This window comes from Tubulanus polymorphus, chromosome 8, assembly GCF_964204645.1.
Source record: "Tubulanus polymorphus chromosome 8, tnTubPoly1.2, whole genome shotgun sequence".
Lineage (NCBI taxonomy): Eukaryota > Metazoa > Nemertea > Palaeonemertea > Tubulaniformes > Tubulanidae > Tubulanus > Tubulanus polymorphus.
Genome location: NC_134032.1, coordinates 9,628,947 through 9,644,654, shown reverse-complemented (window position 1 = coordinate 9,644,654; position 15,708 = coordinate 9,628,947). Strand labels below are relative to the sequence as shown.

General features: G+C 39.6%; 3 protein-coding genes and 2 long non-coding RNA genes across 5 annotated transcripts; all 5 read right to left on the bottom strand.

Moving 5' to 3' along the window:
* Positions 1-1,700: 1,700 nt before the first annotated feature.
* LOC141910339 (high choriolytic enzyme 2-like) lies at positions 1,701-4,112 on the bottom strand. The gene is made up of 4 exons (XM_074801074.1): positions 3,953-4,112; positions 3,415-3,508; positions 3,176-3,288; positions 1,701-1,845 (listed from the first exon to the last, which is right to left on the bottom strand). Exons 1-4 carry the CDS (start codon positions 4,110-4,112, stop codon positions 1,718-1,720), a joined length of 495 nt encoding a protein of 164 aa, XP_074657175.1. The 3' UTR covers positions 1,701-1,717.
* Positions 4,113-5,506: 1,394 nt separating this feature from the next.
* On the bottom strand, positions 5,507-6,150 carry LOC141909475 (uncharacterized). The gene is made up of 3 exons (XR_012619741.1): positions 6,049-6,150; positions 5,667-5,700; positions 5,507-5,530 (listed from the first exon to the last, which is right to left on the bottom strand). It is a non-coding gene; the product is annotated as an uncharacterized LOC141909475 (long non-coding RNA).
* Positions 6,151-8,095: 1,945 nt separating this feature from the next.
* Positions 8,096-9,310, bottom strand: LOC141910192 (zinc metalloproteinase nas-13-like). Its single transcript, XM_074800909.1, has 4 exons — positions 9,224-9,310; positions 8,695-8,788; positions 8,474-8,586; positions 8,096-8,275 (listed from the first exon to the last, which is right to left on the bottom strand). Exons 1-4 carry the CDS (start codon positions 9,306-9,308, stop codon positions 8,130-8,132), a joined length of 438 nt encoding a protein of 145 aa, XP_074657010.1. The 5' UTR covers positions 9,309-9,310; the 3' UTR covers positions 8,096-8,129.
* A 1,468-nt stretch (positions 9,311-10,778) lies between these two features.
* On the bottom strand, positions 10,779-11,422 carry LOC141909476 (uncharacterized). Its single transcript, XR_012619742.1, has 3 exons — positions 11,321-11,422; positions 10,939-10,972; positions 10,779-10,802 (listed from the first exon to the last, which is right to left on the bottom strand). It is a non-coding gene; the product is annotated as an uncharacterized LOC141909476 (long non-coding RNA).
* A 1,946-nt stretch (positions 11,423-13,368) lies between these two features.
* On the bottom strand, positions 13,369-15,559 carry LOC141910254 (high choriolytic enzyme 1-like). The gene is made up of 6 exons (XM_074800986.1): positions 15,541-15,559; positions 15,086-15,212; positions 14,498-14,676; positions 13,968-14,061; positions 13,747-13,859; positions 13,369-13,548 (listed from the first exon to the last, which is right to left on the bottom strand). Exons 1-6 carry the CDS (start codon positions 15,542-15,544, stop codon positions 13,403-13,405), a joined length of 663 nt encoding a protein of 220 aa, XP_074657087.1. The 5' UTR covers positions 15,545-15,559; the 3' UTR covers positions 13,369-13,402.
* Between the last annotated feature and the right edge of the window lie 149 nt (positions 15,560-15,708).

The following is a 15,708-nucleotide window of genomic DNA, read 5'->3' as shown; positions in this document are numbered from 1 at the left end:
TCAGTCTTTTCTCCTCTAGCCTATCACCCCATTCTCGGCTTTTTTTCCTAGCTCTTACTTTCTGAGCGAATTCAACACCTCTCGTCGAAATTCGAATTGTTAAAACCATTTACAGCAAGTCTCTAATTTCCAATCGTGAATTGTAGCTTATGGCGCTTTAAATCATCTCTAAGGGAATCTACGTGAATACACGAGGTTCTTTTCAATGACTTTTTTTTTCAAAGACAAATGATGTAAGGAGATAATGGTTATAAGAATGAACATATGTTGACCAATTACGACATATATTTTTCAGAAATACTTCCCATCAGTACATACTTAAAATCCCGTTCCCACTGAGGATCTAGCAAATACTACAACGTTTGCCTTGTCGGTGTTAGCTGATGGCTTTTTTGGTTTTCATACAATAAGATTCAAAATATTGAGATCGTGTTGCGCCATCCTTTTTAGAGAAGGAACGTTCCATATCCTAATGTTATAAAGAAAATTACTTATAGTCATAAATTCTCTCCCTGACGCTTACCAACAGATGAATGAAATGTCTGACAGTTTAATGCACCATAACGCATGACTTGATAAATGAATGTATATTTTTGATAATAGTTGAAATTCTTCTTGGAATGCCATGGAGCTATTTTCCAAAGTATAGACTTATGCATGAATCAAAAGCCTTTTCATGATCTAAGAAGATGCACAACAAGGAAGATGCTGACAAAGAATACGTAAGAAACTAAATGCTTAAAGAGAAAATTCTATCCACAGTTGAACAACCTTTTTGAGACAATCTGTTTGAAGTTTACTCATCGAATTATTTGTATTCAGAGATAATCTCAAGCACCGACCCCTGGCGATACAAATTTATTACTTCTAGGCGTGCTATCCTTTCAAAACTATGTCAATGATACGTATCCATCCCAAAAGAAAAGAAATATACGGAGTTACATACGGGTTTTCTGCAGTAATGATTCTGCTACTTGGAAAAAAAAACCCGTATTGAATTGATTTGTCCGAAACGCCCCTGCTGCCATCTATCCAATCACCACCGTGAGCAGAGACGGACGATAATACTAGCGCGGCCAAATATTTTACACCATGCTGTGAATTCGGATCTTTCGTTTTATAAAAGACATGTTATGACTCAAACAATAAAGCTTTGCTGTAACGAAATCCCATTGCTGCAATGAAATTCCCTCGCATCTCTTTCTCCTGCGGTGTTAAACAGTTCATTTCTATTCAGGGCCGTCGGAAGGAAAATTTCAGTGGGGCGGCTATTGTTTATATTGGTGGTCTGATTTAGTAAGTGATTGCCGCGCATCTGTATTTCCAAAAGGTCTAGGGGTCCTCCCCCAAATTCTGTTCGATTTTCCCAAGCTCTGAGATTGATTCTGAGTGAATCTGGCTATGGAAATCTTGATATTTATTATGAGAGGAAAGAACATGAAAAAAATATTTCTAGTTCAGCAAAAAAGTGGGACGGCTGTGGCCGCCCCTACCACCCCCGTTTCGACGGCCCTGCTATTTTGAAATGACATACTATGTCTCAGATGAAGTTGACATGTGACCAGGTTTGTGAAAGTGTTCTGGTACCTGCATTCTAGAATTGATGATTCGACCGAGTCAAATAACACCAGCAGCTGATGAAAAACTAGAAATTGAAATATCTATCATTTTCTTTATTTCATAAGTTTAAGCTCGCCATGATTAAACAAAATGTCATTTAACAAGTTCCACACGTTTTCTTGCAGTTCTCTCGAGTGAACTTGTTCGTTTTACAGTAGCCCTCTTTCTTCCATGCGCTACAAGACGCGCCCTCATCCACACAGCGCGAAGACGAACCCTCTCCGCCTGAAAATGCACGAAGAAATATGAATTACGTTTCGGTCGAGTTCAAATTCAATTCTTTTCTCAATGTTTTAGCCTCATTGAAGTTTTTATCAAGAACTGCTAAACCGTGTCGTGAAGCCTATGAATGCTTAGATCTACAAGAGGACTTCAAAGTCATGGGGTTCGAAGAAGCAAAGTCTGATGTACAAATCACACTTCCCTGTTTTAACCAACCGCTAAATCGGCATTCATTGCGCATGATTTTAGAAAATGATATTATTCAGAGTATTTGAATATATCTATCATGATAATTATAATATTCGTAAGACAAGCGAATTACGTATGTGGACCTATAATTTCATTGAGGCGTATCACGCAATCTGAAAAAAAATCTTCCGATCCTGTCACGTGACTTCATGACTGCAACTTGACGATAGCTTAGGTTCTCATTCTTCGAACCAAAAATCAATCTGAGCTAATTTTGATTGACTCTGTTAAGCCATTCTACGTAACACTGCCCGATCACTTTTATCTGAACTTCTCGTTCTTGCCGTGTGGGCCTTATAAGCAAGACCATGATTTCGATCAACGATCTTAAGATTTATTAAACCAATTACAACTGATTAACTAGACGTATCGGCCCCACTCCGCGCGGATGCGCCACCGCGCGGGATTTACGCGAAGCAGCAAACACAAACATGGCCACTCTCTCAATTTTCAATGATAGAAATCGTGTGTGCATTTCAATTATTTCGGCTGTTAGGGTTTTAAGGCACAATATAAGTTGATGATGTGATATGGCGATGTTATTTAATGATAATTCCGCAGTGAAGCTAGTCACGAACAGTGCCGATTGAGTGTACAGCTGCCAAAAACACTGAAATGTGCGTAGTTGCGTAACTATTTGCAGTGAATTGCAGACGAAACATGAAGCCTTAACGGCCGTTTAAAAAATTTTTATACCAATCGCAATTGTAAAATAAAAATGAGATAGAACCTAAGTTAAAATTCTGGCCATTTCTAAAATGTTATTACTAATTTTTAGTCAGTGCCGAACGTTTAGTTTTCCAACAATAATGAGGGGTGGTAGGTAGTCATGCAATTCAAGTCATCATTTATTACACGTTACTTCCGTGTTGTTGAAAATCTCGCGAGTCCTGGACCAAACCCCAATTTGAACAATGTGATCTGTGTGCTGGCCACAAATGCACACAGATCACACTACACTACCCATTACACACTCCAGTACCCACAGCTTTCATATATCCATCCAAATATTTAGAGTGTCTTTCTTCCTGGATTAACTAGTGATACGTTTATAAATTTTAAGAGGGGTTCATTGATTAATTACAGTTGTAGAAACGTCTGATCCGTTGAGTGTCAAGGTCGTTACGGCTCACTCCAATTCTCAGACCAATTCGTGCGTTCGGGTCGTTTGGTACAATAGTAGGACGTCCGTTTTTGCTACAGTTATACAAAGAATAACAATTATAAGACTTTTCCTTGACTACACATCTTAAAATCCATCGGTCTCAACTTATATAAAATATAAAAACGCCCAACTTCTTGGTACTCGAATTAAGAACCTACCTGAACGCATAGCGCCCATAGTGCATAATGGATGCATAGTTATAATCAGATTGCAAATTATTGGTGTTTCTTCTCACAAAATTTCCTGATTTTCCTGAAAAAAAGACATACAATTTCATCCAATAAAACCGTCGATGGTCTCCATTAGAAGGACAAACTTATTCAATGGGGTACCCGCATTGCTACTGTGGCAATCGAGGATTCCACTTATGGCAGGCGAGGATCCGCCAGGTTTGATTATAGATAATGAACTTTTCTCTTAAATGAATCAATTATTTGTGAAAACTTTGCCGATATCCGAGTAGAAGAATGAGAGTACTGTATATTTGGGGGGATGTGATAATATATGGATTGGGGAGTCTAGAAATCGAGTTCAAAGCTCAATGAAAATGAAATGATTTTGACAACGGAGACCTACTGCTCGTCAAGACCTCTGGCGGGATAGCTGGTTTTGCGGGTACCCCATTTTACTGAATCTTCGTTGAAGTCAAGAGGTAGCCAAAAGTAACTGATATGTCAACAGCTTTTTAAGATGTACCTTTCTTGATGTTTTGGTAGTTGATGGTGATGTGACGGTTTCGGTCGCTGCGGCATTGTTCGTGCGTAAACCCGAGCGCGTGCATGAACTCGTGTTGGATTGTACCGGTTCTCAGACAACCGTTCTCTTGCAGTGACAATGGCTGTCTTCCGCCAGACATTCCGATTCGCGACGAACAACTGAAATGATTTTGCCATTTTTGAAAATCGCAAATAGGACTCGAACCTACTTCTGAAGCAATGCATCCTCCCCCGGCAGCGATTCGAACCTGATGGCATCGAGATTGCCACGGCACGAGACCCTGCCATAATCGACCGCGTGCGCAGATACATGCGCAGTTCAGATGATGTGATTTTTAGCCAATCAGAAATCCCGTTTTATTTTAGCCCGGGTTTTCCCATTTATAGTTCTTCCTTGAAATTTGCCTCAACGATTGTACAACGAGCAATCTGATTGGTGCCGCCAGTTTTCGTTCGGAAAGCTGCGCATGTACCTGCGCACCCGGTCTACTGATGCAGGGGTTCGTGCCGTGGCTGAGTGTAGCGATGCCATCAGGTTCGAGTCCCTGCAGAGGGAGGATGGAAGCAATGTGGTGAATGTCAACTCGCAAAGGCTAATTTACATATGCAAATGTCTTATCGATTTAATCATTCTCTGCTCCCATATATAGAGACTTGAGTACATCGCTAACACTGTTCCGAATGGCGGGATTAAGGGGGTCGAGGGGTGAAGTAAAGAGTAGAATTATGTCACTGTCAGAGGAATAACAGACCACTGGTTCGCAAAGAACTAGAAATATCTGTGAAATGGGCCTACTCAACTTGGCACAGGATATCTCGACCAAACACAAGGTAACTTTATAACCCAGCACGGGGCGACTCTAATACTGACACGGTGACGACTTACCCAGCACCGTTGTAAACCCTGATGTAATTTCGTTGATTAGTCCTCTCCACGAATTGAATGCAATCGGGTCCAATCGCGTTTTCAAAAGCATTTAAAGCAGTACGGATTCGCTGTTGCGCGTTTGCAGCTGAAGAAAACAATTTATAACAGCTTTTTCTTCATTTCATGAACTAAATTGTGTTTGACAGCAGGATTTCAAAGTCTGCCTGAACCTGCATCCCTCAGAACTTCGATATTCTTCCATTACAATTTTTGATCGTCCGTTCAGAACTATACCCGAGGCATACATTATCCAAAATGAACTGCAGACATTATCGGCATTTAGTCGGCACCCTTCGAAAAGGGATCGCCCAGACTGACCACTTCTATGAATGTCTAACCGGATGTTTTTGAAGCGTCTTGATTTTGATTTGTAAGTTAAAATGACAAAAGTAGTATATGTACGTACACATTGAACTGATGTCGTAAGGGACGATTCCGTTAGTCCACTTTCGAGCTCCGACAATCGCATTCCTGAACTAAAACATAAACGAACCAAAATTATGAATTTTAAATTACATCCGTGCAAATATTACTGCGGAAAAAATCGGTGGCATTGATATCTTACCGATGATGCGCTGTCTACGATGATATCGCCTTCGAATTCGCCCGAAAATTCTTCCGGATTTTCCTCTGAAAGAATGTCGTAACATGTGTATATCACGAGCTACATAAAAAGGATAGGATTGAATATCTAATTCATTACATATGGAATATGGGAGGAAATTGATGGTGTTTGTTCATTTGCATTAAAGAAAAGCAGTCTCACCCATATAACGTCTGAATTCGGCCGGACTCAATTGCTAAAAGAAATTTAACGAAATCAGTTGAATGAAAAAAAAAACAACTTTTTATCCATTATTCAGTGGCATTATTGAGATTGTTTAGTATATCACTGAGGTAAGTTTAAGAAATCTCAACTCAAAAGAATACCCGTATTAGCAATAACTTGATGATAAAAACCAGACTCTTGTTCCTAAAGTATTAAACCAGTTTTATTTCAGTCGAATTTACCACATTTAGTTAAACTATGTTGTATTATAACATTCTTTCGGATTCCGTCGTTTTAACTTCAGAGCTAATTGAATGCTGTACGTAAAGGAGAAACTGAAGGAAATGAGAAACATTATCTTTGATATTGTAGACTATACCTGTGCATTGACCAGGGCTATGGCGGCCGCTAGAAGTGTCAGGACGGTTGAAATTGTCGATGTCATTTTCGCTGCTGTCGACGCGTTCTTTACCAAACCGCTACAGTTCGAGTGATGAAAGACCAGTACGGTAGGTTTATATAGATCGCAGAGAGCAGCGCGGACGTGAGCGGACGCGTGAACCGAGTCATGTTCGCCCGGAAGTAGAATAGATTAGACACGTTCCAAACAGTGCGACAGAGTGAAACCACCGATCAAATTTCGAAGAGCGGTCCCTTACCTTGTACACTAAGGTATGCGAGAGGAATTGTTGATCAAAATCATGAAATTCAAGGTTAATTATACATTTTCGAATTTCGTCTATTCCCGTATCTCTCGTGCCCCTCAATTTCAAGTTCATGTTTATTTCGGAAAGCATAATGTCTAGCATAGATAAAAAAAAACAATGGAATGCAGTAAATTTTAACAGGCAAAGTTTTTGATAAGAACAATTGGATCGACCGGACATGGTCATACAGTAGCCAAATTTAGTAGCCAAAATGTTATTTTTGGTCGGTATTCCAAAGCATCATGTAGCGCTTCTAAATGGTTTGCCATTTTCAGTGAACTTCGTGATGGGTTTTTTTCTGGGAAAGGATCTTATATCAGATTTTCATAATTCATCTTCACTCAATCTGGGCCAGCTTAGTCTCATCCATCTTCGTTTCTAGATACTAGATTTGACTTCATTTCTAGATTAGTGTTAGCTGTTGTAGGACACATCTTGTTTTGTTCGACCACCAGGAGTTGAATATTGAATTTTGTACAATTTACTAACATGAATTGGTACCAGCTATGCGTATTTCGATTTTCGTTTAAGAGCATTTAAGTTGCCTTCATCAGAATATATATACGTCTCTAGCTGCGCGTTGTGAAAATACCTCCATACAGTGTGGGTTAAGAGACGACGGTAATGCTTGAAAACTTGGTCTCCACAAACCTTCTATATCATGACATGTTCGTTCGACACCAAGCAAATTCTGGTGTTGCTTGGGACTCGCTTGAAAACGTCGCCCCTGAGCGCCGGGCTTTACAAACTTTGATTGACTTTCAATACAGGGTTCGAAAATTGGTTTACCGCGAGTAAGAAAAAAGTTGTCAACATCGTCTTCAAGATTATAAGTATTACAAGAATATGTAATAGATTTTCACCTTGTCCTATCAGTTGCAAAGTGTTGCGACGAGTTACCAACATATCTAACGCATAATTTGACACGGATATTTGATACAGATATTTCAACTATATTTCTAAAAAACTGTTATTTTACAAAATATTAATTGTAACTACATTTCTAAAAATTCCCAGTAATGCTACTACATATCATGTGATTCTATAGAGTTAACCTGCAAAATATCGAGTCAAAGGCTTTCTTGAAATCAACAAAAATGCGAGAAAAATCTTCATTCGGCCAGAGAAACAACTACCCTTGTCACACAGGAAGAGCAGGACCCAGTTTCACAAAACCAGCAATTACACCAAAGATTTGAGTTAAACTTGTTTCATGAAATTGGGCCCTGAACGCCACGCACGTGTATTGACGTCTAAAACACAGCTGCAAATGACTCCACCTTATTTCGACGACACATTTTCGATATTCAATTAAAACCCTCGTTATCCCTCATCTGTCTCTTCCTGTCATGTATCAATGCCCAAGTCACTCTTGTCCACGCATTTGCACCGGTTCCCGACTAAATTTGGCAGATGTCTCACAGCTGTTTTGAAAAGTAATTCACGTGAACTCCTTAACACTGAATATGTGGACGATGAATCTGAAAGTGTCCTGACCAAATTCCTACGACTATTCTAAAAATGATTAAGGTTTTAAATGTGTCGATGAAACACATAATATTTGTAGTCAGTCCATTTTAAGTTAGAAATATCTCAAGGGAAGTTCACCATACGATCAGAAAGGTATGCTAAAAATGCACTGCATAGGAATCGTCAATCCAAACATGAAACAAAAGCAACTCTTGAAATTTAGATAACAATGATTTGTTTTATTCCATGAGTTCATCGTCAAGTTTTAACAATTAGATTTTGATTAACAAGTTCCGCATGATTTCCAGCAGTTGTTTTTAGTGTACGTGTTCGTTTTGCAGTAGCCCGCTTTCGCCCAGTAAACGCAATATTTGTGTTTGTCCTCGCAAGATCGCGTCAATATTCTCACCGACGGCGCAACCGCTACACCTAAAATACGCAAGGAAATGTATTAAGGCCATGTGAAACCATGACCTGAGGCCGACTGCATAGATTTAACACCGGCCTAAGCTCATTTGATTCTATAGCCAATCTAACAATTTCCAATTAACTTTTGCTGAATGACTCGGCCTTGATAAAACATAATGATACATCAATCTATTTCAAGAGGGTTGAATGATTAATTACAGTTGTAGAAACGTCGGATTCGTTGAGTGTCAAGGTCGTTGCGGCTAACGCCAACTCTGAGACCAATTCGAGCTTTCGGGTCGTTGGGTACAATAGTAGGACTTCCATTTTTGCTACAGATACGAAAGAATCCATCAACAATTAGATTGATCCCATTTTCAAAATCATCGATCTAATCTTGGTAAAAGCTCAAACGCTTGCTACTCGAATTCAGTACCCACCTGAATGCATAGCGTCCATAGTGCATAATGGATGCATAGTTATAGGCAGTTCGCAGGTTATTGGTATTTTTCCTTGCAAAATTTGCTGCTCTCCCTGAAAAAAGTACATATCATTGTTAAAGGATCGTTTTTAGTTGAGTCGTAATTTAAGTTGAGTCGATCCACTTTTACCGAATCGTTTTGTAGCCACCAAGAACGAGAAGCCCGGTGTTAGTAACAATCATAATAGTATATACTGACTAGTTAAATTCAGTTCTGAATAAGAAAGTCGTCATTTCTACTGAGTTTTAAGAAGTCATCGAAAATGAGAAGGTCGTCATAAGAAACAACGCATCATTTTACCCGAATCATTGAAGTTATTGGGCATGAAAAGGTCACCACAAGTAACTAGTCACCATTTCACTGAATCGTTGAAGTTGTCGAGAATGGGGTCTACTGTTATAACTCGCTCAAATGGATTTCCCAACAGTATCTACAGGTTTTTCACCTTCTTACAAAAAAAATTCATTTTTGACTTTGTAAGATGTACCTCGTTGAATGTTTTGGTAGTTGATGGTGATGTGACGGTTTCGGTCGCTGCGGCATTGTTCGTGCGTAAACCCGAGCGCGTGCATGAACTCGTGTTGGATTGTACCGGTTCTCAGACAACCGTTCTCTTGCAGTGACAATGGCTGTCTTCCGCCAGACATTCCGATTCGCGACGAACAACTGAAATGATTTTGCCATTTTTGAAAATCGCAAATAGGACTCGAACCTACTTCTGAAGCAATGCATCCTCTCCCCGCAGCGATTCGAACCTGATGGCATCAAGATTGCCACGGCACGAGACCCTGCCATAATCGACCGCGTGCGCAGATACATGCGCAGTTCAGATGATGTGATTTTTAGCCAATCAGAAATCCCGTTTTATTTTAGCCCGGGTTTTCCCATTTATAGTTCTTCCTTGAAATTTGCCTCAACGATTGTAGAACGAGCAATCTGATTGGTGCCGCCAGTTTTCGTTCGGAAAGCTGCGCATGTACCTGCGCACCCGGTCTACTGATGCAGGGGTTCGTGCCGTGGCTGAGTGTAGCGATGCCATCAGGTTCGAGTCCCTGCAGAGGGAGGATGGAAGCAATGTGGTGAATGTCAACTCGCAAAGGCTAATTTACATATGCAAATGTCTTATCGATTTAATCATTCTCTGCTCCCATATATAGAGACTTGAGTACATCGCTAACACTGTTCCGAATGGCGAGATTAAGGAGGTCGAGGGGTGAAGTAAAGAGTAGAATTATGTCACTGTCAGAGGAATAACAGACCACTGGTTCGCAAAGAACTAGAAATATCTGTGAAATGGGCCTACTCAACTTGGCACAGGATATCTCGACCAAACACAAGGTAACTTTATAACCCAGCACGGGGCGACTCTAATACTGACACGGTGACGACTTACCCAGCACCGTTGTAAACCCTGATGTAATTTCGTTGATTAGTCCTCTCCACGAATTGAATGCAATCGGGTCCAATCGCGTTTTCAAAAGCATTTAAAGCAGTACGGATTCGCTGTTGCGCTTTTGCAGCTGAAGAAAACAATTTATAACAGCTTTTTCTTCATTTCATGAACTAAATTGTGTTTGACAGCAGGATTTCAAAGTCTGCCTGAACCTGCATCCCTCAGAACTTCGATATTCTTCCATTACAATTTTTGATCGTCCGTTCAGAACTATACCCGAGGCATACATTATCCAAAAATGAACTGCAGACATTATCGGCATTTAGTCGGCACCCTTCGAAAAGGGATCGCCCAGACTGACCACTTCTATGAATGTCTAACCGGATGTTTTTGAAGCGTCTTGATTTTGATTTGTAAGTTAAAATGACAAAAGTAGTATATGTACGTACACATTGAACTGATGTCGTAAGGGACGATTCCGTTAGTCCACTTTCGAGCTCCGACAATCGCATTCCTGAACTAAAACATAAACGAACCAAAATTATGAATTTTAAATTACATCCGTGCAAATATTACTGCGGAAAAAATCGGTGGCATTGATATCTTACCGATGATGCGCTGTCTACGATGATATCGCCTTCGAATTCGCCCGAAAATTCTTCCGGATTTTCCTCTGAAAGAATGTCGTAACATGTGTATATCACGAGCTACATAAAAAGGATAGGATTGAATATCTAATTCATTACATATGGAATATGGGAGGAAATTGATGGTGTTTGTTCATTTGCATTAAAGAAAAGCAGTCTCACCCATATAACGTCTGAATTCGGCCGGACTCAATTGCTAAAAGAAATTTAACGAAATCAGTTGAATGAAAAAAAAAACAACTTTTTATCCATTATTCAGTGGCATTATTGAGATTGTTTAGTATATCACTGAGGTAAGTTTAAGAAATCTCAACTCAAAAGAATACCCGTATTAGCAATAACTTGATGATAAAAACCAGACTCTTGTTCCTAAAGTATTAAACCAGTTTTATTTCAGTCGAATTTACCACATTTAGTTAAACTATGTTGTATTATAACATTCTTTCGGATTCCGTCGTTTTAACTTCAGAGCTAATTGAATGCTGTACGTAAAGGAGAAACTGTAGGAAATGAGAAACATTATCTTTGATATTGTAGACTATACCTGTGCATTGACCAGGGCTATGGCGGCCGCTAGAAGTGTCAGGACGGTTGAAATTGTCGATGTCATTTTCGCTGCTGTCGACGCGTTCTTTACCAAACCGCTACAGTTCGAGTGATGAAAGACCAGTACGGTAGGTTTATATAGATCGCAGAGAGCAGCGCGGACGTGAGCGGACGCGTGAACCGAGTCATGTTCGCCCGGAAGTAGAATAGATTAGACACGTTCCAAACAGTGCGACAGAGTGAACCTACCGATCAAATTTCGAAGAGCGGTCCCTTACCTTGTACACTAAGGTATGCGAGAGGAATTGTTGATCAAAATCATGAAATTCAAGGTTAATTATACATTTTCGAATTTCGTCTATTCCCGTATCTCTCGTGCCCCTCAATTTCAAGTTCATGTTTATTTCGGAAAGCATAATGTCTAGCATAGATTAAAAAAAAAACAATGGAATGCAGTAAATTTTAACAGGCAAAGTTTTTGATAAGAACAATTGGATCGACCGGACATGGTCATACAGTAGCCAAATTTAGTAGCCAAAATGTTATTTTTGGTCGGTATTCCAAAGCATCATGTAGCGCTTCTAAATGGTTTGCCATTTTCAGTGAACTTCGTGATGGGTTTTTTCTGGGAAAGGATCTTATATCAGATTTTCATAATTCATCTTCACTCAATCTGGGCCAGCTTAGTCTCATCCATCTTCGTTTCTAGATACTAGATTTGACTTCATTTCTAGATTAGTGTTAGCTGTTGTAGGACACATCTTGTTTTGTTCGACCACCAGGAGTTGAATATTGAATTTTGTACAATTTACTAACATGAATTGGTACCAGCTATGCGTATTTCGATTTTCGTTTAAGAGCATTTAAGTTGCCTTCATCAGAATATATATACGTCTCTAGCTGCGCGTTGTGAAAATACCTCCATACAGTGTGGGTTAAGAGACGACGGTAATGCTTGAAAACTTGGTCTCCACAAACCTTCTATATCATGACATGTTCGTTCGACACCAAGCAAATTCTGGTGTTGCTTGGGACTCGCTTGAAAACGTCGCCCCTGAGCGCCGGGCTTTACAAACTTTGATTGACTTTCAATACAGGGTTCGAAAATTGGTTTACCGCGAGTAAGAAAAAAGTTGTCAACATCGTCTTCAAGATTATAAGTATTACAAGAATATGTAATAGATTTTCACCTTGTCCTATCAGTTGCAAAGTGTTGCGACGAGTTACCAACATATCTAACGCATGATTTGACACGGATATTTGATACAGATATTTCAACTATATTTCTAAAAAACTGTTATTTTACAAAATATTAATTGTAACTACATTTCTAAAAATTCCCAGTAATGCTACTACATATCATGTGATTCTATAGAGTTAACCTGCAAAATATCGAGTCAAAGGCTTTCTTGAAATCAACAAAAATGCGAGAAAAATCTTCATTCGGCCAGAGAAACAACTACCCTTGACACACAGGAAGAGCAGGACCCAGTTTCACAAAACCAGCAATTACACCAAAGATTTGAGTTTAACTTGTTTCATGAAATTGGGCCCTGAACGCCACGCACGTGTATTTACGTCTAAAACACAGCTGCAAATGACTCCACCTTATTTCGACGACACATTTTCGATATTCAATTAAAACCCTCGTTATCCCTCATCTGTCTCTTCCTGTCATGTATCAATGCCCAAGTCACTCTTGTCCACGCATTTGCACCGGTTCCCGACTAAATTTGGCAGATGTCTCACAGCTGTTTTGAAAAGTAATTCACGTGAACTCCTTAACACTGAATATGTGGACGATGAATCTGAAAGTGTCCTGACCAAATTCCTACGACTATTCTAAAAATGATTAAGGTTTTAAATGTGTCGATGAAACACATAATATTTGTAGTCAGTCCATTTTAAGTTAGAAATATCTCAAGGGAAGTTCACCATACGATCAGAAAGGTATGCTAAAAATGCACTGCATAGGAATCGTCAATCCAAACATGAAACAAAAGCAACTCTTGAAATTTAGATAACAATGATTTGTTTTATTCCATGAGTTCATCGTCAAGTTTTAACAATTAGATTTTGATTAACAAGTTCCGCATGATTTCCAGCAGTTGTTTTTAGTGTACGTGTTCGTTTTGCAGTAGCCCGCTTTCGCCCAGTAAACGCAATATTTGTGTTTGTCCTCGCAAGATCGCGTCAATATTCTCACCGACGGCGCAACCGCTACACCTAAAATACGCAAGGAAATGTATTAAGGCCATGTGAAACCATGACCTGAGGCCGACTGCATAGATTTAACACCGGCCTAAGCTCATTTGATTCTATAGCCAATCTAACAATTTCCAATTAACTTTTGCTGAATGACTCGGCCTTGATAAAACATAATGATACATCAATCTATTTCAAGAGGGTTGAATGATTAATTACAGTTGTAGAAACGTCGGATTCGTTGAGTGTCAAGGTCGTTGCGGCTAACGCCAACTCTGAGACCAATTCGAGCTTTCGGGTCGTTGGGTACAATAGTAGGACTTCCATTTTTGCTACAGATACGAAAGAATCCATCAACAATTAGATTGATCCCATTTTCAAAATCATCGATCTAATCTTGGTAAAAGCTCAAACGCTTGCTACTCGAATTCAGTACCCACCTGAATGCATAGCGTCCATAGTGCATAATGGATGCATAGTTATAGGCAGTTCGCAGGTTATTGGTATTTTTCCTTGCAAAATTTGCTGCTCTCCCTGAAAAAAGTACATATCATTGTTAAAGGATCGTTTTTAGTTGAGTCGTAATTTAAGTTGAGTCGATCCACTTTTACCGAATCGTTTTGTAGCCACCAAGAACGAGAAGCCCGGTGTTAGTAACAATCATAATAGTATATACTGACTAGTTAAATTCAGTTCTGAATAAGAAAGTCGTCATTTCTACTGAGTTTTAAGAAGTCATCGAAAATGAGAAGGTCGTCATAAGAAACAACGCATCATTTTACCCGAATCATTGAAGTTATTGGGCATGAAAAGGTCACCACAAGTAACTAGTCACCATTTCACTGAATCGTTGAAGTTGTCGAGAATGGGGTCTACTGTTATAACTCGTTCAAATGGATTTCCCAACAGTATCTACAGGTTTTTCACCTTCTTACAAAAAAAACTTCATTTTTGACTTTGTAAGATGTACCTCGTTGAATGTTTTGGTAGTTGATGGTGATGTGACGGTTTCGGTCGCTGCGGCATTGTTCGTGCGTAAACCCGAGCGCGTGCATGAACTCGTGTTGGATTGTACCAGTTCTCAGACAACCGTTCTCTTTCAGTGACAATGACTGTCTTCCACCAGACATTCCGATTTTCGACGAACAACTGAAATAAGCGTGCCTAAATGGTTCGTGAAAAAGTTGGATTCGAACCTACTTCTGAAGCGGAATGTTACTTGCAGTTGGTAATTTACATATGCAAAAAATTATGTGGCCAATGTTTAAACTGATAACATCGATTCAGGTTTCAGGTTCAAGTCCCGTCTGTGGCAGAGTCGTTCTGGCCTATCTGCTCCCATAAAGGGAAAAAGAGATTTAACGCCCTGAGTGATGCTCAACGATTTGAGCGGGAAAATAAACCTCGAACCTGATAATACTGTCCCGGGCGGCGATCAACGGATTGAGGGATGAAATAAAGAGTTCGAAAGTTTCAGTGTCAGAAGGATATTCAAAAAACCAGAGAATCTCTTGTATAACTCAGCAAAGGGTAACTCAAGTGCCACGGTCCACCTTACCCAGTGCCACTGTAAACTCGGATGTAGTTTCGTTGATTAGTCCTCTCCACGAATTGGACGCAATCGGGTCCAATCGCATTTTCAAAAGAATTTAAAGCTGAGCGAATAAGCCGTTGCGCATTTGCAGCTAAAGAAAATGGAATACAACATAGAAAAAGGTTAATTTTGTAATTTCAGCATTCGACATCGGGATTTCAAAGTTATCTAGCCTGCATCCTTAGAAGTTTGAAGATTTAACACTCCAAATTTTGATCGCCTGTTTAATGCATTGCCAAGACATTCTTAATTGAAAATAAACTACAAACACCAGACATTAGGCATTTCATCAGCACATTTCCAAAATTTACCGTCCAGACTCGATTTAGTGGTGAGTGTCCGAAGTCCGAAGGGAGTGGTTCAACAGAAAGGGCGTATCATTAACCTATCATCGAAAGTAGAAAGCTGTTTGTACGTACACATTTCATTGAACTGACGTCGTAAGGGACGATTCCGTTAGTCCATTTTCGAGCGCCGAAAATCGCATTTCTGAACTATGAGATCATAATGTTAAGCTTTGAATTAAATCTCGACAACTGCGCAACTGAATCAAGAGTCAAATCTATTGCGACAAATTTCTTACCGAC

Excerpts from the sequence above, each read along its gene's own strand:
- LOC141910339 (XM_074801074.1), bottom strand. The coding sequence starts at position 4,112 with ATGTCTGGCGGAAGACAGCCATTGTCACTGCAAGAGAACGGTTGTCTG. Across the intron at positions 3,509-3,952 it reads CTACCAAAACATCAAGAAAG|GAAAATCAGGAAATTTTGTG; the intron begins GTACATCTTAAA and ends TCTTTTTTTCAG. Across the intron at positions 3,289-3,414 it reads TATGGGCGCTATGCGTTCAG|CAAAAACGGACGTCCTACTA; the intron begins GTAGGTTCTTAA and ends GTATAACTGTAG.
- LOC141910192 (XM_074800909.1), bottom strand. The coding sequence starts at position 9,308 with ATGCACGCGCTCGGGTTTACGCACGAACAATGCCGCAGCGACCGAAAC. Across the intron at positions 8,789-9,223 it reads CTACCAAAACATTCAACGAG|GGAGAGCAGCAAATTTTGCA; the intron begins GTACATCTTACA and ends TACTTTTTTCAG. Across the intron at positions 8,276-8,473 it reads AATCCGACGTTTCTACAACT|GTGTAGCGGTTGCGCCGTCG; the intron begins GTAATTAATCAT and ends TGCGTATTTTAG.
- LOC141910254 (XM_074800986.1), bottom strand. Across the intron at positions 14,677-15,085 it reads CGAGTTTACAGTGGCACTGG|TTGTTCGTCGAAAATCGGAA; the intron begins GTAAGGTGGACC and ends CGCTTATTTCAG. Across the intron at positions 14,062-14,497 it reads CTACCAAAACATTCAACGAG|GGAGAGCAGCAAATTTTGCA; the intron begins GTACATCTTACA and ends TACTTTTTTCAG.